The 25079-nt window shown below is 39.8% G+C and overlaps 1 protein-coding gene and 1 pseudogene across 2 annotated transcripts in view; both read left to right on the top strand.

The window, feature by feature from the left end:
- The first annotated feature begins 1665 nt into the window (after window positions 1-1665).
- Window positions 1666-12383, top strand: LOC120318118 (annotated as a pseudogene).
- A 754-nt stretch (window positions 12384-13137) lies between these two features.
- TECRL (trans-2,3-enoyl-CoA reductase like) overlaps window positions 13138-25079 on the top strand; it is a 51124-nt gene continuing 39182 nt past the window's right edge. The window contains exons 1-5 of one of the 2 annotated variants that reach the window (XM_039365401.1): window positions 13138-14335; window positions 14437-15542; window positions 17601-17652; window positions 22266-22310; window positions 23913-24016. In XM_039365401.1, coding sequence (XP_039221335.1) covers window positions 15309-15542; window positions 17601-17652; window positions 22266-22310; window positions 23913-24016 — 435 coding nt within the window. In that variant the 5' untranslated portion in view covers window positions 13138-14335; window positions 14437-15308. Of the gene's footprint in view, window positions 14336-14374; window positions 15543-17600; window positions 17653-22265; window positions 22311-23912; window positions 24017-25079 lie in introns of those variants that run through there. The other variant, XM_039365400.1, reaches the window with a different exon arrangement.

The raw sequence follows: 25079 nt of genomic DNA, 5'->3' as shown, positions 1-25079 counted from the left end.
ACTTCGGCAGAACCGGTAGCTAATTTTTTGTTGCCCAGGCTTAAAATGGACTTCTGGAAGCTGCACCCACAAGAGAACTGGTTGTCCACATATCTGAATCCCACCACTGGATGCAAGCCATCTAGTCCTGGCAATTTGAACTCACCTGGAATGGATAGGTGTTCTGTTATCATTTTCCTGCCTATTTTTACCTACATTCCTGCTCTGTCTCCCACAGTGCTGCTTTTGATAGGTAGGACTATTTTTTCCTTTTTGCATGAAGAGAGAAACAAAGAAGGGTTTTGTTTTATTTATTATTTATTTATTAAATGTATTTAATTTATTGGCCGCCCATCTCACATCAAAATGACTCTGTGAGGTTTACAGCATTAAGCATTAAATCCTAACAGATAAATATTTCTAAAATTATAAAAATAGAAATCACAATCAAAATAAGATTATAGTTAAAATGGGGAGAGGGGAGGTAACATGATATGTGGGGGAAGGTGAGATTGCCTCTTAATTCATCAACCATCTCCAGTGTGATGCTCTCCTGTTGGAACTCAAACCATCTGGCAGAGCCAAGTCTTCAGATTCTTGTGAAAGGTCAGAAGGATGAGAGCCAATCTCACCTCAGAAGGTAAAATGTTCCAAAGAGTAGAAGCCATGGCAGAGAAGGCTCTTCCCTTGGACCCCACCAGCCAAAATTTCTTTCTTCCAGCATGGGTGAGGCAGGCCAATCCCAGTGGGGAGAGATGGTTCCTCAAGTAATCTGGACCTACGCCATGCAGTCTTTAAAAGTAATAACCAACACTAATAACTATCTAGGCCCCCACAGTTGAAGCTTCCAAATGCTTTTCGAAGATAACCTCATGTATAGCACATTGCAGTAGTCCAGATATGAGATAATCAGGGCTTGAAAGACTGAGTGCAAAGACTTCTGATCTGGGAAAGGCTACATTGGTGCACAATCCAAACTTGTGCAAAGGGTTTCTGAGCTGTCACTGCCTCCTGCTATTCAAGCAGGAATGGCAAGTCCAGAAGAACTACAAGTTGCAAATCAGATCTGTCTAGAGTAGTGCAACTTCCAGATCTGAAAACTCTGTGCACCCAAAGTCATTCAATCTTGCCAGAGTTCATTTGAAGTCTGTTGTTCCCCATCCAGGCACCCACAGCCTCCAGAAACTGCAAGAGGGCAGCAACAGCATCACCAGGATCATCAGGAATGGATATGTAAAGTTGAGTATCATCAGAATACTCAGGTAGCAAGTGATCTCACCCAATGGCTTCTTGTAGAAGTTAAAAAGGAATGGCAAGAGAATTGAGCCCTGCGGTATGCTACAAAGGATCAGCTGTGGGCTGGATCTCTTACTCCCTATTAACACCATTTGGGACTGGTCTTGGAGAAAGGAGCCAAACCAGCACAAAACTGTGTTGTCAGCCCCAAACCCTGCAGCTGGCTCAAAAGGATGCCATGGTCATGATTCAGCCTGAATCCTGACTAGAATGGATTGAGGTAATTATAGACCTATCAGCCTGACATCAAAACCTGGAAAGATCCTGTAAAAGATAATTAAGCAACAAATCTGGGAACACCTAGAAGCAAACAAAGTTATAACCAAAAGCCAACATGGTTTTGTCAAAAACAGATCATGTCAGAAAAATCTTATTGCATACTTTGACAAAATGACTAAATTAAAGGATCAGCGAAATGCTATGGACATAATTTACTTTGACTTCAGTCAGACATTTGATAAAGTGGAGTACAACATAGAAAAATGTGGGGTAGACAGCATCACCATGAGATGGAGTGGTAAGTAATCAAGGAGAACTAAGCAGAGATTTCATGTTAATGGAATGGCTTGCTTCCAGAAGTAGTGGGTGCTCCATCATTAGAGGTTTTTAAGAAGAGGTTGGACACCATTTGTCTGAAATGGTTTAGGGCAGTGGTTCTCAACCTTCCTAATGTCACGATCCTTTAATACAGTTCCTCATGTTGTGGTGACCCCCAACCATAAAATTATTTTCATTGCTACTTCATAACTGTAAGAACCATGTTACTAATTTAATCTCTCTCTTCCTCTTTCTTTCTCTCTCTCTCTCTTTCTCTCTTTCTCCCTCTTTCTCTCCCCCTTTCTCTCTCTCCCTCTCTATTTCTCTCTCCCTCTCTCTCCCTCTCTTTCTCTCTCTCTCTCTTTCTCTCTCCCTCCCTCTCTTTCTCTCCCTCTCTCTCTCCCTTCCTCTTTCTCCCTCTCTTTCTCCCTTTCCCTCTCTCCCTCTCTCTCTTTCTCTTTCTCCCCCCTCTCTCTCCCTCTCTATTTCTCTCTCCCTCTTTCTCTCTCCCTCCCTCTCCCTCTTTCTCTCTCCCTCTCTATTTCTCTCTCTCTCCCTCTCTTTCTCTCTCCCTCCCTTTCTCTCCTTCTCTCTCTCTCCCTTCCTCTTTCTCCCTCTTTCTTTCTCCCTCTCTTTTTCTTCCTCCCTCTGACCTGTAACAACACAATGAGGGAGCCAACCAATCGCAGGACGTAGATTCTGATGGGCAGCCGGCCTGAGCCGAGAAGCTGGCAATTGCCTTGAGCCGCTGCCGCGGCCTGATGAGACCGTGCTGTGCCCAATAGGCAGCGCATAATGGCCAATGAGTGCCGGGTGGGGATGGTGCTTGAGAGGTGGCTACTGAGTGTGCGGCACCATTGTGGCTGTCAAGCCCCCTGGGCTCAACATTCCTACGAGGGAAGGGGCCCACATAGCCGGCCGCTGAAGCATGCAGCCAGCTTCCAGAAATGCCACGCAGGAAGAACAGCTGACGGCAGCTTACCAGGTGGCGTGCAGGACTCGGGTGCACCCTAGGATGATTCGCTGGCACCTGGTTAGAGCAGCTGGCTGGCACTCCATTGTGACCGGCTCCGGCAGGGTGGGGATTCCCTGGCATCATGGAACGGGGTGTGGCAACATCACCGATGGGCGGGGCATCCCGAGGAGGCCGTTGGCACCTGGTTGAAGCAGCTGGCTAGTGCTCCATTATAGCTGGCTCTGCCGGCGGCGGCAGGGATCCCCCACAGTTTGCGGCTTCTACTGCAGTGCCTGGATCGGTTTCCCAGTGTGTGGACGTTGGAATGTTCGATCGATATCCCGGTTGAAAAGCCCTGGAATAGAGGAGCAATGTCTCGGTTCCTAAAACCATTGGAAATATGTGTTTTCCGATGGTCTTAGGTGACCCCTGTGAAAGGGTCATTCGACCCCCAAAGGAGTCGCGACCCACAGGTTGAGAACTGCTGGTTTAGGATGTCCTGCTTGAACAGGGGGTTGAACTAGAAGACCCCCAAGGTCCCTTACAAATCTGTTGTTCTGTCTCCAATTGAGTCAGGTTAGTCAAAGTCCCGTATTTTTACAGTAGTGTGTTTCCTGTATATCTTAGCTGACTGATTAGCAAAAAGTTCATCAATTTCCTTAGTTTGGTTGGGTGGTTGTAGTATACATTATAACAATGTCATTTTTTTTCCTTTAAAAAAAAATCCATTCAAGAAGGCTTTTACTTTAGTATTGTGTATTTCTATAGATGGTATTTCTTTATTCCTTAAGTATACCAATATTTCCCCTTTGTTTCTCAAAAGCTCTATTTTAGCACATTACCACTGATTGATGCATCCTTTTTTAGTTCATGTTTGGTATATTTCAGTAATCAGCATGTGGATATGCTGTTGTGGCACTTCATTGTTTATACTGTATATCCACATTTGTGTATATGTGTAGTATTTTGTGAGGAATTCAAAAGTCCAGTCCTTGATCTTTTAAAATTTTTGTAACAATGACATTTGATGCCCTGGCTGAAGGATAGGGCCTCAAGTGCTCTCTCTCCCCCTCATGAGATGATTGCATAGTACTCCACTGAAATATTGACTCTTATTTAAGAAAGATGATAAATGAAATGCGACTCCCGGACTAGCAGTGCTAAATGCACCTTCCATACTATTTAGAGTACTTAAATGCCTGCTTACCTCCTTGTGCCAAATGGAGGGGAATGATAGAGAACTAGTAACTTTTAATATCTTTTAATATTTAAATTTTACTTTACTTCAAAATTTTGGATCTTAAGCTTTCAAAGTTGCAATTTTTTTTATTGATTCCCACTGAAATCAACAAATGCATTATTTTTGGCAATGACAATTTCTAGAGCAGGTACAATCAACAATTTTTAGGAGTAGACAGCAATGAAATAGTAAGAAGTATTTATATACAAACAAGGAGTGCACTTTGATGATGCCAGTATTGTCCAGTATATAATCTAATATCGAGATTATATACTGGGCAATAAATAACATTTTTTTGCTTTAGAAACCTGCCTTTATTTCCACCATCTTTCAAAATATCTGTTCATATTTCTAGAACAGTGGTGGCAAACCTATGGCACACGTGCCAGAGGCGGCACTAAGAGCCCCTTCTGTGGGCACATGTGCCATCCCCAGAGATGGCAACCATCTTCTTCAACCAGCTGTCTGCTAACTCGCCAAGGTCCCACATGGCCAGATGCATCTCAGCACCCATGCGCTTGCTGGCCTCTGTGTGCGGGGGCCGATGGTGTCAGGCAGCAGCCACCCTGGCCCCTGCCTCACCTTGTCCTGTGACATGGCACCCCCGCCCTACCTCGCCTTGCCTCGCCTCACCCCATAGAACCAGCCTCTTGCCCACTGGCCCACCCGCCAGAGACCCCTGGATCTCCCCCAACCCTACCTGGCCCCCACAGGCGTTCCTCCCCACAAACAACATTGGATTGGCCATGTCCACCCTGGCCACGCCCACCCATCTGCCATGACCACTGTAGCCACGCCCACCCAGCAGGCTATGCCCATCCAGCACCCAATAATGCATAAGTGGGTTTTGGGTTGAAGTTTGGGCACTTGGTCTCTAAAAGGTTTGCCATCACTGTTCCAGAAAGTGGGGGGTTTTTTTTGTTATGTTTCTCTTGCTGAATGTTTTCCCTACAGTTATAAGCCTCCTGATGTAATGCCCATGCTTCACAGAATTTCTTCAATAAGATATTAAATCAGAAAAGCATAAGAAAATAAGGCAGCCTTGTTGGATGAAACTGAAAGCAGATATAGCTCAGTGGCTATTAGCCACCAGGTGGCTAATAAACATGGATTGGAAGGCATGGGAATTTTTCCACCAGTGCTAGCCAGCAAGTGATACTCCATGCTGCCTGTGATTCAGCCTCAAAAGAAGAGCAAGTATTGATGGTGAGTTCAGCCATGAATCATTCTGTCTCTTTATTGGAAATCAGAACTACATTGATAATAGCAAATTTCATAGCTCAAATTAAAGAAGGGCTTAGTTGATCCAAATTCTCCCACATTTAATGATAGATAACTCACATCATGCATGTATACATTTTTGTGTATAAGTAGCATGAAATAAACTTTTAGTGTTTTGAACTCTACACTTGTTCCTGGTTTCTTGTGCCTGACAATTGCAGTGTTTTTCAGTCTCAACAACTTTAAAATACACAGATTTCAACTCCCAGATGACCTAGACTTCTCCAGCCAGCATGTTACTCATGTTTACTGATTTTTTTTGAGGGGGGGTGCTCAGGTCTTAAATTATTGGAATTCTGTTTGTCTTGTCCTGAGATCAGTACATCTGTGAAAATAGACATTTATTTTGGGGTGTAAATGTATCTCAAGATGCTTTATTTAAGAAATAAGGCACATTTAAGCCTAGATACAGGATTAGAAATTTATTTCTCAGCATCAAAAGTTTGCATTAATTGAGATTTCCCTTATCAAGGTACAGAAAGAAGCCTCTTGCGTCTAAGGAGAAGCTTGGAATGTATGCAAGACATAGCGATGGGTGATCTCCCACTGACAGGAACACTGAATGGCAACAATTTCTAGTTGTCAAAAGTGCTAGTGATTAAAAGCAGAACACTATTTGTCCTAAAAAGGAAAAGAAAATAATCTATGGTTTTAATAATCAGGCAAGTGAAGACTCTGATGATTTCTTAGCTACTGATAGCTACATTGACAAAAAAGATTACATATTTTAATTGTTTCAGATCAATTCATCCTGCAAGAAAATGGTATTATTGAATGAAAGATATGAGAGACAAAGAATGGAAGAATATGGTTTCCATTAAACAACATTCCACACAATATTAAAACTGAACCTACAAGTTCTCTGCATTCCTGAATGCTGAAAATGGAACAGCCATTTCACTAGATATTATATGAAGTCCTAAAATTTTCTAAAAGTTTCATAAAAGCCAAAGGAATATTTTCAATATCAGTTACTAGAAAATCCCCTTTTAACACATTTCAGCTAAAGCTAACAGGATTAAAACATGATATGGATTTTCACATTTTGATATAGCTGCAGGAAGAGTCAGGGTAGGCCTGCAAAAAGAATGTTGAGCTCAAAAATGGGGAAAACCCACTTTTGATTGCCAAGATTGGTCATACAATTTCCTTCTGTTGCTCATTCCTATATCACTCATTTTTGTGAATATATAAAAAGAACAGAAATAATGTGCTATAGACCCATTCATTTGGGTTTATAGTTAACAAAGTATTGTAGACATAGAATGAAATCTATTAAGAGTATACAGATAGTCCTCTGTATAATAGAGCCTGCCCATTCCACTCGTAACATAAAAACTCATAGAGTGTGTTATGTATTAAACCATTTCATAAGGTCTGTTATAAAAAATGGTTAACTAATTGTTCAATTTGAATCATAGACTGTCTGTATAAACTTTAAGCCTTTGTTTTAGGCTGGAATGCATACTTTAAACTCATTGGCTGTCGCCTAGTGGCAGTCCGTATAAATATGAATCAAGCAGGTGCTAGAGTTGCTTCTGTGAGAACTTAATAAAGAACTGTTATTTCAACTCCGTGTCTTCAATGCCTCACTGTTTCCACTACACAACAGTGGCAACAAAGGTGGGATTATGCTGCTAGGAAGAAGAGAGCTAAGACACTAAGGGGTAAGACCAGGCATCAGCGCCCTGGTTGAAACAGCATTCCCCCCCTTCTGCCTGCCAGTACGCAAACACTGGAGGTATCACCTTTCTAAGGGACCCGTCCCTGAGAATCTCACAGAAGCCCTAGAAGCATAAGGCATTGGAGACGCAGTAACAGCCACCATGGCCAAAGTTGGCAAGCTTTCTGAGTTCAACGTGACGCATCCCAAATGATGGAATTCATACATCTCAAGAGCAGAAAACTACCTTAGAGCTAACCAGGTCAGGGAAGATAATTTAAAAGCTGCAACCTTGTTGTGCGTGTGTGGCCAAGCCACCTTTGATAAAGCGGAGAACCTAGTCGCTCCTGCTACCTTGGAGTCAGTTACCTTCATTGATTTGAAAGACTCAAAGAATACTTTGAACCGAAACTATCCATTATTGCCTGGAGACATGTGTTTGAGCAGAGGGAGAAGCAGCCAGGTGAGACCGTTGCTGAATTCATGGCTGCCCTACATCAAGCATTCAGGCTCTGCAAATTTCCCAATCTAGGATCAGCTCAGGGACTGACTGGTATGTGGTCTGAGAAGCAGAGACTTACAACAGAGGCTGTTTGCTAAAGAGACCCTGACATTCCAGGATGCACTGAAAGAAGTGATGGGTCCGCAGGTGGAGCCATCAAGGGTTTATATCCCTCAAAGAATTTTCCTAGCCAGATGGCTGTGCATCATAAAGAATCAGAGAGAACAGAAGACCCAGACGTAGACATTGAGATCAACTGGGTGCAGAAGATCCCAGAAAGAAGGCAGCAGCTGCTTGACAAGGCAGCCTTCTTTCCTAGCTATCTTGGTTGGGGAGGACGACACCAGCGCTCAGAATGTAGGTTTTGTGCAATGGTGTGCTGAGCATGTGGCAAACAAGGTCACATCACTATCGTCTGTAATGGTTGCCAGAGGGAATCTCCACATGAAGGCTTCCCCAGGAGAGATAATGGGGCCCCGAGGCAGAATAGAGTAGGATATTGCTCCAGAAGGAGGAGCATTCTCAGAACTGGAGCCATCGCCCCCTAAAAGAAAAGCTTAGATTAAAAGTCAAGCTACAAGGAGTTCCATGCTCCATGGAACTGGATACTGGGTCAGCTGTGTCTATAATGTCTTACAGGACTTTTAACTACATCTGCAGACATGGCGGAAAATGAGTCAGACTCAAGCTGTCAGATTTAATTTTGACAGATTTTCAAAATTCCTGTGTAGCGGTTAAAGGCGAAGCCATGTTAAAAGTAAAGTTCAAAGAGTTTGAGGGTCCCCTCAACATCATTGCAGTGGAATGCCAGCAAACAAGCCTGATCGGCCTAGACTGGTTTGATGCCCTGGGCATCCATGTGACTGGCATCAACAGAGCTGCCTGCCAGGAGTTTGCTGACGTTTTCAGCCCCAACTTGGAAAAACACAAAGGAGCACCAATTGCTCTCCACCTTGATCCAACCATAGCCCCAATCAGAGTAAAGTGCCTTTTGCCCTTAAGCACAAGATTGATGCAGAGTTAGACAAGCTTGTTCAACAGGGAGTATTGCAACCTGTTGACAGCAGTGTGTGGGAAACCCCCATAGTCATACCGGTCAAGCCTAATGGAGAGGTACACATCTGCACTGATTATAAGTGCACTATTAATAAGGCACTGTAGCAGCATGCGTATCCGATATCTGTAGATAGCCACATTCTGGCATCTTTACAAGGAGGACGCTTATTTGCAAAGCTGGACCTGGCACAGGCATATCAGCAACTGCCTGTGGATGATGCCTCTGCCAAGGATCAAACAATAGTTACCCATAGAGGGGCATTCAAGGTTTGTCACCTGCAATTTGGGGTCAGTGTAGCCCCAGGGCTCTTTCAGAGCATGATGGAACGCATGTTAAAAAACATCCCAGGTGTGTGTCCTTATTTTGACGATGTTCCAATTGCTGGCGAGTCAGCAGAAATACTTGCAGAATGTCTAAGGGCTGTTCTTCAGTGCTTCCACAAAGCGGAGCTATAGCTCAAAAGAGAAAAATGTCAAATAGGAGTGAACTCCACAGAGTTCCTCAGCTTCCGGATCGACGCTGCCGGAATACACCCCGCTGATTCAAAGCTTAAGGCTATTTACAGGCTCCCCAACCTAAGTCAAAGGGGGAACTGCAGGCATTTCTGGGGTTACTTAATTTTTACCATGGCTTTCTTCCACACAAGGCTGCATTAGCAGAGCCTTTACACAGACTCCTAGATAAAAGGGCACCATGGCAGTGAACTAGCATCCACGAAAATAGTTTCAAAGCAGTCAAATCACTGCTGTCTTCAGACTCCGTGTTAACACACTTCAATGAAAAACTGCCTATCAGTATTGCATGTGATGCGTCATCAAATGGGATAGAAGCAGTTCTGAGCCATATAATGGCAAATGGGCAGGAAGCACCCATAGCTTATTACTCAAGGCACTTTGCCCTGCAGAAAGAAATTATATGTAAATAGATAAGGAAGCTTTAGCCATAGTTGCAGGAATAAAGAAATTCCACGATTTCCTTTACGGCCACTCATTTACGGTCTTTACAGACCACAAGCTCCTTCTAGGTCTGTTTACTGCAGACAAGCAAGCCCTTCAGATCCTTTCTCCAAGGATGCTGAGGTGGTCAATCTTTATGGCAGCCAACAATTACAGGCTAGTCTATAAGCTGGCAAGGAAATGGGTCACGCTGACACACTCAGAAGATTGCCCCTGCCTAATTAAGAACCAGACTCCACACCTGCTGCATGCATCTTGTCAATTCAGGGTTTGCCAGAATCTCCCCTTCAAGCAGGGGATGTGGCTGCTGAGACAGCTACTGACAAAACACTCAGCCGTGTTTTGAACTGGGTGCTGAGGTGGCGGCCAGGAACCAGTCCTGGAACAGAGTTTCAGAGTTTTATTAGAAGACAAGATGAGCTGTCTGCATACAAAAGATGCATTCTATGGGGGAGTAGGGTTATAGTCCCACACACATTAAGGAAAAGAAACTTAGAATCTCTGCATGAGGGACATCCTGGAATAGTAAGGATGAAAGTACTCGCGAGAAGCTACCTGTGGTGGCCAGGGTTGGATAAGGACATTGAGGCTCAAGTTAAAGGATGCCAGGTTTGCCAACAGACCAGACCTGAAATGTCTCAAGCCCCAGTACATTGCTGGGAGACTACGCAAACTCCCTAGTCTAGGATTCGCATAGACTATGCAGGACCCTTCCAAGGACAGGTGTTCCCCATTGTAGTGGACAGTCACTCAAAGTGGCTGATGTAGCACCTGTCCCTTCTATGACTACTGCCAGGACCATCCAGGAACTGCGCAGAATCTTTGCCACACACGGCTCACCCGATGTAATCGTATCAGATAATGGGGCACAATTTACTGCTGCAGAATTTCAGTCATTTCTAGGTCTAATATGATTAGATATGCCACCTCTGTCCCATTTCACCCGGCCTCTAACAGTCAAGTGGAACGGATGTTCAGGATGACCAAAGAAGCACTTAAAAGAATAACAAAGGGCGATTGGTATCACAGGTTGGCAGACTTTCTGCTCTGCCAACACATAACTCCGTGCACTTCAACGGGTCATAGCCCAGCGGAACTGAGATGGGGATGTCGGCTGACTATGAAGCTGGACTGTCTCCATCCAGATTGAGTCGCAACAGAGACAGCGCAGCCCAAGCCCCCAAGGAATTTACAAGTCAGCGATCGAGTTTGGGCAAGGAACTATGGTCAAGGGGCACTGGGGAGTGATAGGTGTGGTTTGCAAGGTGTCAGGACCACTGTTGTACAAAGTGGTCCTGGAAGATGGATGCCTTTTGCACTGCCACATCGATCAACTGTGTCAGCAGCAGGCATGTCAAACCCTCACCACCGACCAAGAGGAGAGCCGAGAGTTGCCTGACAGCTGCGGCGTATCAGAGTCTCTGGAATCCTGCAAGACTCAAAGAGACATGCTGATCGACTCAGTCATGGTTGAGTCACTACTGACCCAAGGAACAGTGCCCGCAGATCAGAACTTGCTGGAGGACTTATTTCCCAGACTTTCCAGGACTGTTCCGCTCACTGACATGTGTACTGGTTTACCCGGACAGACCAACCAAAAGGGGACTGGTCTACCTGGCCCGAGAAATCAAACAGAGACTGGTCTACCGGACCTGAGCAGTCAAATAGTCTCTGGTCCACCCAGTGCTAGTGGGCCATGGAGTCCTGGTCTACCCAGCCAGCCGAGGATAGACTGGGAATCTCCGGAAGAAATGTGACGATCAGAACAATCGCGAAAACCGCCTGCCTACCTAAAGGACTATGTACATTTTATGGATATGTAATTGAATTGGGTGGAAGGGATGTTATGTATTAAACTACTTCATAAGGTCTGTTATAAAAATGATTAACTAATTGTTAACTGTCTGTCTGTATAAACTTTAAGCTTTGTTTTAGGCAGGAATACACACTTTAAATTCATTGGCTACCATTTAGTGGTGGTCCATATAAATATGAGTCAAGCAGCTGCTAGAGCTGCTTCTGTGAGAACTTAATAAAGAGCTGCTATTTCAACTCCGTGTCTTCAGTGCCTCACTGTTCCCACTACACAACAGAGGGAATCTCATTTGAGGTACGAAATCACTACTTTGCTCATTAAAACACACATGGATCATTAAGCAAACATGAGGTATCTCAGGGTGAGGAAGGCCATGGAGGGTCTAATGCTGGAACAGGACCCCAAGGCCTCCCCAATCTACTAAACTACTGCATGCTTCTCCCTCCTTTCCTGCCATGCCGGACTCACCTGGAAAAGATCCGTTTCCTCTCTGCCATGGCTGGGGAACACTTCTGTGACCCCCCAGGGCCTGATCCAGAGTTCTTTTCCAGGCTGCTGTGGCCCAGATCAGAGGCCGGCGGAGGCTTCTGTGTCCCCCCCCCTATGGCTCAATATGGGCTCCAGAGACCTTTTCCAGGCTGATGTTGCCCAGATTTGAGGCCAGGGAATGTTTGCGCACACCCTGCATGGCCCAATTTGGGCTCCGGAGGCCTTTTTCAGGCCATTGTGGTCCAGATCTAAGGCCAGGGGAGGCTTCTGCACCCCACCCATGGCCTGATCTGGAAGCCTTTTCCAGGCTGCTGCCACCCGGATTGGAGGATAGGGAAGGCTTCTGTGCCCCCCCCCCAGTGGCCTGATCTAGTCTCCAGACCTCTTTTCCAGGCCCGATCCAGTCTCCAGAGGCATGGTGGAAGCATCCCCCAGCTTCGATTCTGTTCTCTGTTGCAGAGAATAGAGGCCTAAACTACCATGAGATCATGTGAGATCAGTCGTGTGAGATCTCATTCCTCTGATCTGGCGTGATCTTGCATTACTTTAGGCCTCCATTCTCTGTGAATGTACCGAAGGCCTGGAGCAACCAAGAAAGCAAAGGATCTCAATTTTCACAGGATGAGTATTTTTTTTTTAATAAATACATTTTTGTTGAAATTTTTTTAAAAATTTTACAAAAACAAAACAACCCTTCCCCAAACCTCCCCAATCCTCCCATTCCCTCCCCCGACCTTCTCAGAGCTGAATATAGGCTTAATTAAAATTTCTTCAAAAAATCTTAAAAAAGATATAAACCATGAATAAATCTAAATACATTAATTAAACAAATTATAAAATAATTAACAATAATATATATATAGAAAAACATAAATACCAAGAGAAAAATACTTAAAAGGAAAAAGAATAAAGAGGAAGAAAAAAGAAAAAGATAAAAGAAAGTATAATAAAAGTAAAAAATAAAAATAAAAAAGTAAAGTCTATAAGATATTTTAAATTTTAAATATAAGTTATTCATAGGATAAGTATTGAAGGCCTTGTGCCTAGGGAGATCCAGAGCGGGGGTGAGGAGGGAGGGAATGTGGTCACTGTGGTCAGTGGGACATGACAGCGGTGTTCCAATATCTCAGGGGCTGCCACAAAGAAGAGGAAGTCAAGCTATTTTCCAAAGTGCTTGAAGGAAGACAAGAAGCAACGGATGGAAACTAACCAAAAAGAGAAGCAACCTAGAACTAAGGAAAAACTTCCTGACAGTTAGAACAATTAACCAATGGAACAACCTGCCTCCAGAAGTGGTGAATGCTCCAACACTGGAAGTTTTTAAGAAGAAACTGGACAGCCATTTGTCCGAAATGGTATAGGGTAACCTGCCTGAGCAGGGGGCTGGACTTGATGACCTCCAAGAATCCCTTCCAACATTATTATTATTATTATTATTATTATTATTATTATTATTATTATTATTATTTGTAAGGGTGAACAACTGTCATAGTGCTGCAATATTCATAACTTCGGGACTTGCTCGTAAGCTCAAGTAACTTTGAACGAGCGTTAAGTGAACACTCGTAACTCGGGGATTACCTGTATAGTAAAAAAGACAACATATTTTAAGAAAGATTTATGAGTCAATCAAACACACAGAGATTAGGGATACACCTTGAAGAATTTCCACATTTGAGAAATTACAGATTTTAAAACTGTAGTTATATTTCTGTTAGTTTGATGTGAATGTGCTGACTGCAGAATAACAAAATGCAGAATCTATGCAGATTAAGTTTTAAATCTCATGGAAGACCAATTTTAAATGTAAGTCAAGTATAATATGCAATACATTAATCAGGAGTATGCACAAAAGAGAAAAACTATCTTCTTTTAATCAAATTATCAAAATATTTTAGGTGGGCATGGTTTAGCAGAAACAAAATCTAGAGAAATCCCAGAGTGATTTTACAAATGAGTAGATCAATGTTTATGACCATGTCCCCTTTTCTTCCTTCCTTTATTCTCTATGAAGTCACAATTGCCTGCTTCCTATTCTCTGGGCAGAAGTTTCTTTCTATAGCTCCCAAAATGATGTGAGTTACCAGCTCAAATGCTCCCAATCTTTCTAATATTTATCCTCACCTACTGCTACTGAAATCTACATCATAAAATGGGGATGTGGTGGCTTTGCACTGGAAGAGCATAGGCAGGGTTTTTCCTTCGCTTTTAATTTTTCACTACTTTCTTCGTTACTATTGGGGTTATGGGTCAGGGTGACAAACTTGCAACGTCACGTGATATGTCGCGACATATCGTGACTTTTTTGCCATTGCTGGTAATGGGATGGGCATGGTTTCACTATGATGCATCCACCCCGCAGGCCAGCAATTTGACACCCCTAGTCTACAACATCAAAGTCCTTCAGCCTTTGTTTTTTCCTCATCTTTTCCGCTTCTGCCTGGAACAATAACCATATCAAGAAGAAAAAAATAGTTCTGATTGCTACATAATCAAGAGCACGCATGCTTCAGTTTGGATAGGAATCATGCTGCAGTATTTCACCTACTGCTTAAACTTACCAGGTAAGTACATCATTCTAAGTTTTATGAATTCATGCAGAATATTATTGTTTCTCAGTCAAGTATAAATTCTTCTGTTAATTGCTGTAAACTTATGCTTTCAGTATGAACATGCAATGATGGAACCAGAATTGATTTAGAATATAGTATGTCCCTGATACTATATGACACATATGAAGAAATGAATTCTGCTCTGAAAAATGTATTTATTCAAGCTTTGATGCCAACAAATAGAAGCACTATTTCTACTATTTTTATGCTGGTTTATCCCAAGCCAGAGATTCAACAATGAAGTTTGTACTGAAATTTGAATAGAGTATTTGTATAAAGTGTGTGTATGTGTACTTTGACTCCTATAATATGGATAAGGGTTTTTTTTGCTTTTGGCATCAGATGACAATATGATGCAATTGAATGGAAGGTCATTTACCTACACAAGCATATTTTTAGCTTCATGGATTACTTGACAATATAAAACAGACATCTGACAGTGTTTGATTGTTTGATTGGCATTACAATCTTGGTACAGACATGCTCTATATTAAGAAACAACTCCCATGTGACATTTGACTTGCATTTTTAAAACTGGATTTATTTGTATTCCCAGCTTCTACATATAATAATGTATTCTATTGTATATCAGTTCTGATTCCTTTATAGCTCTTGGACTGTTTTTCTAAAAAGGGATAGGATTGTAATAATTAGGAAGCATGATAAGAAACTGAACAGGGTGTGTTATTTCAAACACTGTTTAAAATAAAAACAGTAGTAGAGAATATCACAATAGCCAGCTAAATATAGTAATGGATTAGAAAGCCATTGTTTCCAATCCTGCCATATAAACTTAGACTCTTTAAATGGAATGCCACTTGACCTTTCATCAGCCAGTGTTTGTATTTAACTGATGCAGGGACAACAGATCACCCATTATAGGTGTCCAGTGTTGACATGACAGGCCCGTATATTTCATGCAGTCATGTTCAGGAGACACAAACCCAGCACTCTTGAGCATAAGAAAGATCTTGCCATCCAGGGATCAGCATTGCCTACACCTTATAATGGCATGAGAAGTTTTTTCAACTTATCCCAACTTGTACTTTCTGCTGGCCACCTAAGACCACTGCCAGTTCTTAGACATTCAAAAATCACTTATGTTGAAGTGGAGATTCTTGATGCCCACAGCAAAAAGCAGATCTGTGTAGTGGATAAGGTAAGTTTTTAGGAGTGCTTTTAGCAACACATTGCAGAGTACATACCTTTTTAAAAAAAAAAAAAAACAGTATTTTGTAGTATTTTATTTTAATCTTTGCATTGGCTTAGTGATTTTTCTCCTCAAAAATATTTCTAATTTTTCTGCTGATTCACTAACAGAATCAAATAGTACCAATAGGTGAGATTTATGTTGCAGTGGTTTTTTTAAACATTTTCTGTTAAATAAGGCAGACTATAATATAGCTTTGATGAAAATTCACTTTAATGATCCACTATAATTTTAGATAGGATTGTGAATCAAACAAATATGAATGTATGACCTTGCTTTTGAAATTGACCAAAATGTTGCTGAATGATTCCTACTGTGCCCAGCCCTCCAAATTAAGTGTCTACAGATAGGAGTTTTTTCTGGCTTGATTTCCATTATTTAAACATTACAGGATACCATCTGCAGCAGCTCACTAGTTCTTAAAAGACTGAACAAAAGAACTTTCATTTAGATTTTGACATACAGTGCTTACAATGTTTAGGCAATCCTTTTAAATAAGTAATATTTGCATAATATTATTTTTTGCTATGTAGTGCTAACATTTTATATCCAATTCTATTTAACATTTGCTCTTCTGATAGCTTAAGTATTATAAATTTGAGTTCTAGAATATAACTGAGATATTCTATCATACCCATGTTTATACAAAAAGCATTTCATAAACATTTCATATGTTGTAATATTTCTGATACAGAAAAGCAAATTTGCACTATATTGTAAAATGTTCAGAAGTGTTATAAATCCTTACAGCAACAAATGTATAAGGCACTTAGAATTACTATTTCCAGTTTGCAAAGATTAACAGGATGATTTGCCTAGAGAATTTCAATGGGAAAATTATTTTATTATCTCAAGTAATTCTCCTTGGGAGTTATTATATTTTTAAACACTGCTCATTTTCTTTTATGAAGCCTATAAACATGAGTGAGGGTAATGTCTAATAATAAAATTTGTGTGTGTGTTTGTGTATGTGTGTATGTGTGTGTATGTATTAGATATGAAAGCTACATGATTAGATATAGTTGTATAGTGGACCAAATGCTTTCAAAAAAAGATCCCAATATATTTTGAAGCAGAAGACCAAGTATTAAAGTTCCTATTTCCCTATGTTAAGATCTAGATCTGGATTATTAGCTCTTTTAAATCTACTTTGGTCCTCTATTATAACACTTATTTGTACACAGAACATTTATCTATCAGCAAATGCTGTATGAGTATTGGGTATGTGCATTTGCTCTTATCAGGGGCTACTGTAATGTCTTAAATGTCAATTTTTAATTTATTTGTCCATTTTTCCTTTATCTCAAGACCTGGAAGCAAGGAGTATTAAAATACTAGTTGAGTTTAATTACTGAATCAACATAAAATCAAGTCAGTGTTTTTCTGTGTTGAGGACATTTAGATTTCATCATGTCTTAGGCATTTGTCTATATTCATTGCGATTGGAACCTAAGTGACTGTCAAGGTGACATTTTAATAAAACACATTTAAACATATTTTATGATATTAGTGAAATTATGGTATTAGTGAACAGATGAATACACTATGAAAAAACCTTCATTCTGAAATAATAATAAAATTGGTTCAATCTAATTAATTTGCCCCACTTTAACAGAATATTTAACAAATATTTAAATATTTGTAACTGAAAAAGGCCCTAAAAGTGTTATAGATTGTCTGCTGCATGTGAAATTGCTCAAACCAAACTAAACAGGCTTTTGTGCACCTTGTGTCTGAATGCTGTATTTTGAATATATATATATATATTCAAGTTTTCAGCTTCGTGCTCCTCGAAGCACGAAGCTGAAAACACCAGCCTGAAGATGACGAATGGGACTTCGTCGAAACGTCGCCAAGACACTTCCAATTTTACGCGGGAGAAAACCTGAATAACCAAAGACCTACATACACACACACACACACACACACACAAACACACATACATATATAGAGGTGCATGCATGTATAAACAAACACAAATTTTTACCTTTGTCCCATTTTTTTCAGATGCCACCATCATCAACACTTCTTGATGTAAAACATAAGTTTCACAAAATATGTAAGCATCTAATTTTTTATTTAGTCATTAAATGTAAAGACCTTATTTAAATTTAAATTAAATTACTATCTTACTATTTATTTGGACCAAATTCATCAGAGGGTTAGAGCAAACTATATAGGTAGAATATTTGCAGACTGAGCATGCTTCAGAGAGTGCTAGTGTAAAGATATTGGATTATATTATTTACTTTTGGTGGTGGTGGTGGAATTTGCACACTTTTAATTATATTGGTAAAGATAAGTTAGTCAGCAGTGTTGAAAATAAACTACGTACAACTGCTCTTCCAATACTGTGGAAAATATAACGCTTGAATTCTAAAAGCACTTACCTCTCCAAATCTGATTTGTAGTTGGATATATTCCTGTTGATAAGAAACAGCTCCTTCCAAAGTAATGTTGCAGTACGGAGAACTCTTTGTTTGCCCATTATCTTTCATTCTTTCATACTTATCTACTTCTATTTCTTCTTCCCTCCTTTTCTATCTCATTCCTGATTAAATTGTTCACACTCTATGTCCATGATCATTCCCTTTCTGCTTAGACTGCTGAGGCTACATCTTTGGAAATTATAATTATTGGCAGAGACTGAAGAATCCAATGACATGTGATTGCAGAGTTAAAATGCTTAGCCCCTCCCTTCACTAACACTTCATGCATGTTATTAGTGCAGCATGTCTCTGTTACCTGAGATGAAGCTATTATCAGGGGTAGAAAGAGCAAGAGCCGAATTAAAATGCATTTTTTTCATAAAACATAAATTTTATTTTTAATATTCTCTGAATTGATATATGGACAGGCTCATTACTTGATCAATACGTTTGCCACCATATTGTGGTATGCTGATAATCTTCCTTTTTAAAAAAAGGATATTGTAGAACAGAAGATCCCAATCTTTTGGGCGTCAGGGACTGGTTATGTGGAGAGAGTTTTTTCCATGGACCAGAGGGAGCGTGGCTTTGTGTGCTGCCTGCATCTTGTGGATGGGGCTTTCCTTGTTTGTGCGGACCAATTGCTGGTATGCCACAGCCCTCTACTGGTCCACAGACTGGGGGTTGGGTACCCCTGTTGTAGAAGGTATAATTCAATGTATAGTTCCAAGAGATTTGCTGCCTAGATTAACCATAAACTGATGCTTGCAGCTTTACTCAGTTCCCAGTTTTATTCATCCTTTCTGGGATCTTCCCTGAGGTTTTGTTTTGTTTTTTTGCATAAGCATTAGGACAGATATGACATTTTTGTCAACTAATTAAAAATTAGTTGATTAACAGTCTTCCCTTAGACCAAAAGTGTTTTCAAATTTGGCAATGGCTACCTAGGGAATTTCTGGAAATTGAAGGCTACATATCTTAAGTTTGTCAAATTTGAGAAATGCTGCCTTAGACAAATGAGCTGAATAATTTCCCAGTTTGCTTTAAATGCAGTTGTGTAATTTGTTTGTGAGATTGTTTCAGAAAAGGCAATTTTGGATCACACAGAGTTCAGAGTCCAGGCTGTCTAACTCCCAAAGCCCTATCTTTAATTACTGACAATTCCAGAGGAAGATTTTAGGTTGGGAAGGGCCTCTTCCTAAAACTATTGCCACCAAGAAGAATTGCAACTAGATCTCATCTAGCACAGTGGTTCTCAACCTGTGGGTCGGGACCCCATTTGGGGTCGAATGACCATTTCACGGGGGTCACCAAACAACGCAGTCTGCCATTTTTTCCCCCTTTTCCTTAGCTGTGCTACTCTTTTATTCTATTGGCTTTTGAAAGCCAATAGAATAGACTCTCTTGAATAGAGTCTAATTCTATTGGCTTTCAAAACCCAACAGGAATTGTCCAGGCTGTCTCTGCCCTGCTGAGCCCGCCAAAAGTCCCATTCTGCAAACGGTGCTGCACCAGTTGAGTAGTCCTCAACTTACGACCGGTTGAGTAGTCCTCGACTTACAACCGGTTGGGGGTCGCGGCATTAAAAAGGTTGAGAACCACTAATCTAGCATGTCAAATTACCATATTTCACCTGCTTGTAATTAATGACAAAATTTCAGTTTTTTTATAGAGAAAGAAATGCATTCATTCTTCATGGGAAATATGTTCCTTAAGAAGTTTTCTTATTCCATGTTATAACAATGGATTCAAATTCAGCATAAAAAGACTTGTGATTTAATTCTTAGTTGAAATGAGCACCATCTTTAATTATTAAGCCACCAATTAGGATTAAAAGCATTACTGTATTTAACCTTAATAAAAAGAATCCCAATGATAGGGATTCACATTCAATGCTATAATGGATAAGTTGCAATAACTTATAAAAGCCAAGCTAGACAAAACTATTACATGTTAATGCAAAGTGTAAAGCCAATAAATCATTTGTTAATGATGAATCACCAAATTATTTCCCTATGCTTTAATATATGAATTTAGTGATATCTTTGTATTAATATTTATTGATCTCTTATGAATATTGGTCAATTTTTACCATGGCAAATAAAGAAAGACAATTCAGTCAGTGAAATACATCTCATCAATTTTACTGATTTCATTCCAAGTTTATTTTGAAGTGTAACCCTCCCATATTAAAATCAATGAACTTAAAGCTTACTTCATTTTCTTAAGTTGTTAGGCTTGTGCATTAGAAATCAGAAAGACAAACTCCTCCAGATGGTTTAGCTCATTTCCGGGAATATTTTCAAGTTTGCGTAACAAAGAAATACAGGGTTGCCAAGTGATATCATTATCTGTTTTGCAGTAATTCAGAAGTGTTCTTGAGACTTCTCAGGCACTAGATTCATATCTGTCTTAAAGGACATTTATTATGACAGTTGCTATTTCCAGACAATCCAACCAGGACTTGACATTTCTAGATCTATTTTACTTTCAGAGAATGTGTCTGCTTTCACTGACAACGAAGCATAGTATTAAAGTTTCTGTTCTGGAGAACATCCTTTCATCTCTCATTTAAATTTCAGTTGACATATTTTGAGATAGTATGAAATATAACAGTGATGGCGAACCTTTTAGTGACTGAATGCCCCAAAACTGGACCCGCCTCTGCTCCACCCCCTGCTCCACCCCCGCCCCACCCCCATCCTCTGCTCTGCCTGCCCACAGGGCCACTCATCGCCTCCAGGGCCCACCGCAGATTGCTCAGGCAGCCCAGCAGCACTATGGCGGTCATGTCCTCTGCCCACACTCTGCAGCATCAGCTGTGCACAATGGGGTGTGAGGGCAGAGCCTTGTCTATGCTGCCTGGCTGCCCTGTCCTTGGCTGCGCTGCTCTGCATGGGCCACGCTCAGGGGTGACTCTCCTTCAGGGGGGCTGCTGGAGAGGAGGGGGTTGCGGGGGAGGCGAGACTGGGATAACGGGACATGTGCCCACAGAGAGGGCTCCGAGTGCCGCCTCTGGCACCCGTGCCATAGGTTTGCCACCACTGAAATATAAGGTCCAAATTAGCAATATTCAATTTCTATCCACCCCAAAATATTGTCTAATAGATGCGGTCATTAATTTTCTCTAGCTCTCATTAAGAACTGCCCCAAGGGAGTTTATATCTTATACAGAAAAATAGTGACACAAACACATGCTAGCATTTATTAATTCTGAATCAAGTTTAATTCAAAATTATTGGATTTCCAATATGTTGGATGTAAATGTTTTCCAAATCTACCCTTGTTACTGTCAGCCCTTCTCTTCCTCCTCTCCTGTCTTTAAACAATAACAACAACAAAACAACACATAAGTAGCCAAACAATAGAAAGTAAAACAGAAAACCCTCACATTGATCATCATTTTGAAAGTTCCATTTTTTATGGAGCAGGGTCTGCACTGTGAAAGTACAATGTTGCTTTCCTCATTTTGTCCTTATAACTCCTCCACTAGCAATTGACCATTCCAGTAAGTTTCAGCTTTTGATGCACTTTTTCTAGAGCTAGTTGGGGGACTGTATTCTTTCTATGGAATAGCAATGATTGCAAATTGAGCAACAAATATTTTTCTTATTGTACTTTATGTTTTTGAAACAACTCTCAAAATTTCAGATTTGGAATACTTTTGATAAGAGATGAAATCTGGAATTTTGGTAAGCGATTCAAAATTCTGAAGATATTTTGACGTAGCATATTTTACATGTTTAGATAGTGACATGCATTTTTATCTTAATTTTTTATGATCAAAAAGATATAATTTCTTATTGAACTGGTTAAATATCAGGGTGACTTTTTATTGGTAATTCATCATGATAAAAGCAAATAACTTTATAGGTTTGATGTTAATTCAAATTAATAGTTTTAAATATATTGACATGGTTCAAATTATCCACAACACAAAGCTTATCATCCACTTCATGCATTGCTTCTATCTCAATTTTCTGTGCAGTACTAGCAACAATTTGTAAGAACATCAAAATAGCAAAATTCAGTTAGCAGTTGGTCTCCAAAGCAAATCTAAATTTCTGGATTCTTCATAAAATAATAAACAGTGATAATTTATTGATTATTCAAGTATCCTGTCATACTATAAAGCAATAGTACTGAAGCAATAAACTTCAGACTGGTGTGGCAAAGTAATAGGAATATTATTCTTTAACAAAGGCCTGAGAGTAAAGTATTTTTTTCATTTATTTGAGAACAGGTCCACAATGGTACCCATCTCGCATAGGCCTGCGACTAGAACGTAGTAAGTATTCATTTTCCTATCACTATATTTTAAAATCTCCTTTCCCTGAGAAATAATTCATTTCCTACATTACTACATACTGCATAGATTTAGATACACATATTTTCTATTGGAAATTCTAAGTACATAAATATCTTTTGTACAGTACAGAAAATGCAATTCTAAAAAGTGAATCATTGGAATGTTTGTACATAGAATATAGAATGACAGGGTTGGAAGGAACCTTGGAAGTCTTTTAATTTTCAGGATATGGGAGCACTTTATTAAGCATTTGTTCCTAGATATTTATATTTGTCACCATCATAATAAAAACATTCCTCGCATTCAATTGTCTAACAATGAATCAAGAAAAAGAGTTTAGCAACATATTCTTTTCACTAATATCGGCAAGAGTTTATAAACAGTTGTCTACCTCTTTTAACTGATGGATGGTCAATTGGAATGTTGAAAAAGAGTTGGGATTCCCTCTTGGGGTTTCCATAGGAACCTCAAATACTTTGATAATGGGGGAGGTGTGAAGGAACACATAAAGGATTCTAATTCACCTCTTCATTATTCATTCTTTGTCAAAGTGTTCTGTAAATGCAAACCAGGCTGATCAAACAGAATGCATATCCTTCCGACTGATCTATATAAGTATATTCCATGTTTATGGTGATCATTCCCTCCTAGCTGTTTGTACAAATGTGAAACATATCACTCTGCCAATTTTCTTGCTGAAATTAGCAAATTGGAATTATGTGAAAAGACTTCCTGAGAGAAGATGTATATATAACTACAGTCAAACTAGGAAAATAAAACACCAGACAGAAAGTATTAGAAACCATAAGATAAGTAAGAGTTGAGGAAACCCACACAGTCAGTATAGGGCATTCACAGTTCAGCAGATTCTTTGCCATATATGTACACAAAAAAACATGTCCAGAGAGACAAAAAGAAGGAAGAAAATTTGGGCTACAGTAGTTCCCCAGAGTTATTATCCAGGTTGAAACTGTTACCAGGGTGACTTCGGTTGCATTGACTCTATAGCACCTCTCAGCCTACTGACAATAAAGACTAGCGATAGTATAGACAACAAGTTAGGAATTTCTTCTTTGTATTTCTTTATCTCTTGCTTTCCCTGGTTGCTTTTGTCTTCCTAGCATATTGATTTTTGATGCTCTCCCTGATGGTATGTAACTAATTAGAAAATAGGTGGTTTTGTTTGACCAACTTTCTCCTACAATTCCACCATCTCTTCTTTTAATAATCCTTCCTTCTGTTAAAGTTACAGAAAACTGCTGCACTAAGTTATTGCTCAGGTTACATTTGTATTCTGCAGAAACAGTCAGAAAATACTATAGCTTATTAAAAGGCACTCAAGTACATACCTTATCCCTGATACACAATTACTATATCCCCATGCTTGCATTCAGTAGTGGTTTAGGGATTGCAGGTACATATGTTATTTGACAATTTCATTTGGTACCATAGAAAAGCAAACATAGTATTTCATTTGTTAGGCTTTTTTATCAGAATTTCTTTCTGCTCATACATGTTAACAGGGAAATATTGTGCAAGATATAATTATATGTCTCCTGTTCTTGCTTTCTTTTTTAACAGATGGGCCCTATTTAAAAGATTCTGTTAATATAAAGAGTCTTGCAGCATCTTCTATTATTACACTGTATTTCACAGACATGGGACAGCAAGTGAGCTGGATAACAGTAAGTATAAGTTTTCTAGAAGCACCGATATACACAGCCATATAATTCAGTTCTAAAACAGCTCATAGCTGCTTGATTCTTCTTTTATTGTTTTTTTTCCTTTTGTTCAATCATGTCTCAGAGATAGCCTGGACATATCCCTATTGTTTTTTTTGGCAAGCCCCACCCCCAAGAAATAGCTTGCCATTGCCTTCTTCCTAGAGCTAAAGTTACCCAACTGGCTTTGTGTCTAAGCCTGGACTAGATTAGACTAGACTAGAATTTAACTAATTCTTTACATTTGTTTAGACAAGCAATTTATTTACTTGCTAGTTTGGCCTACTCAATCTAGATCTGTTTGTCACTAAAAGATGCACCTTAATTTAGAACCTAAAGCCAAGGAATATAGAAAAACAATGTCCTTAGAAAACTAAGGGGCAGATTCTCCTTAAATAGTCTCACTATTTAAATTTAAATAGTCTCACTTCCCTACCATACTGGCTAGGGAATTCTGGGAGTTGAAGTCCACCCATCTTAAAGTTTCCAAGATTGAGAAACACTGACTTAATAACTTACGTGATTGTGAGAGAATTTTTAATAAAAGAACCTGGCTTATCACAAGACCTTTCAAGAAGTAGACTTCAGCAATTAACTTCTTATGGCTAAAAAAATCAGATGTACAAATCAGAAATGACTTTCACAATGAACTAAATAGGCATAATATCTTTTCTTCTATGTTGTTTCAAAGGTGGTTTTTCAAAAGGCAACTGGACTGTTTTTTCCTTGAGGAAGATGTTTCGCTTCTTATCCAAGAAGTTTCTCCTTTTGAAAAAGCACCTTTGAGATATTTTTTCATCAACCATCTGCGATATCCTGATCTTTCTTGTGATTACTGAGTAGTTTGTAACAAAATAATATTTTATGGGCAAATGGTAATATAACTATTAAAGAAACCGGTTTAAAATAAATAACAAAATATAAAAGGAATCAAAGAAAAGAATAGTCATCTTATGAATATATTACATACATATTAACAAAATAAAAAGCAAAACCCCAAACATGTCAAAATATCTTTAAAATGATA

The sequence above is a fragment of the Crotalus tigris genome, unplaced genomic scaffold (assembly GCF_016545835.1).
Source record: "Crotalus tigris isolate CLP2741 ecotype Arizona unplaced genomic scaffold, ASM1654583v1 scf7180000020070.306587, whole genome shotgun sequence".
Taxonomy (NCBI): Eukaryota; Metazoa; Chordata; class Lepidosauria; order Squamata; family Viperidae; genus Crotalus; species Crotalus tigris.
The sequence above is the reverse complement of the archived record's forward strand: the minus strand, read 5'-3'. Positions and strand labels throughout refer to the sequence as shown.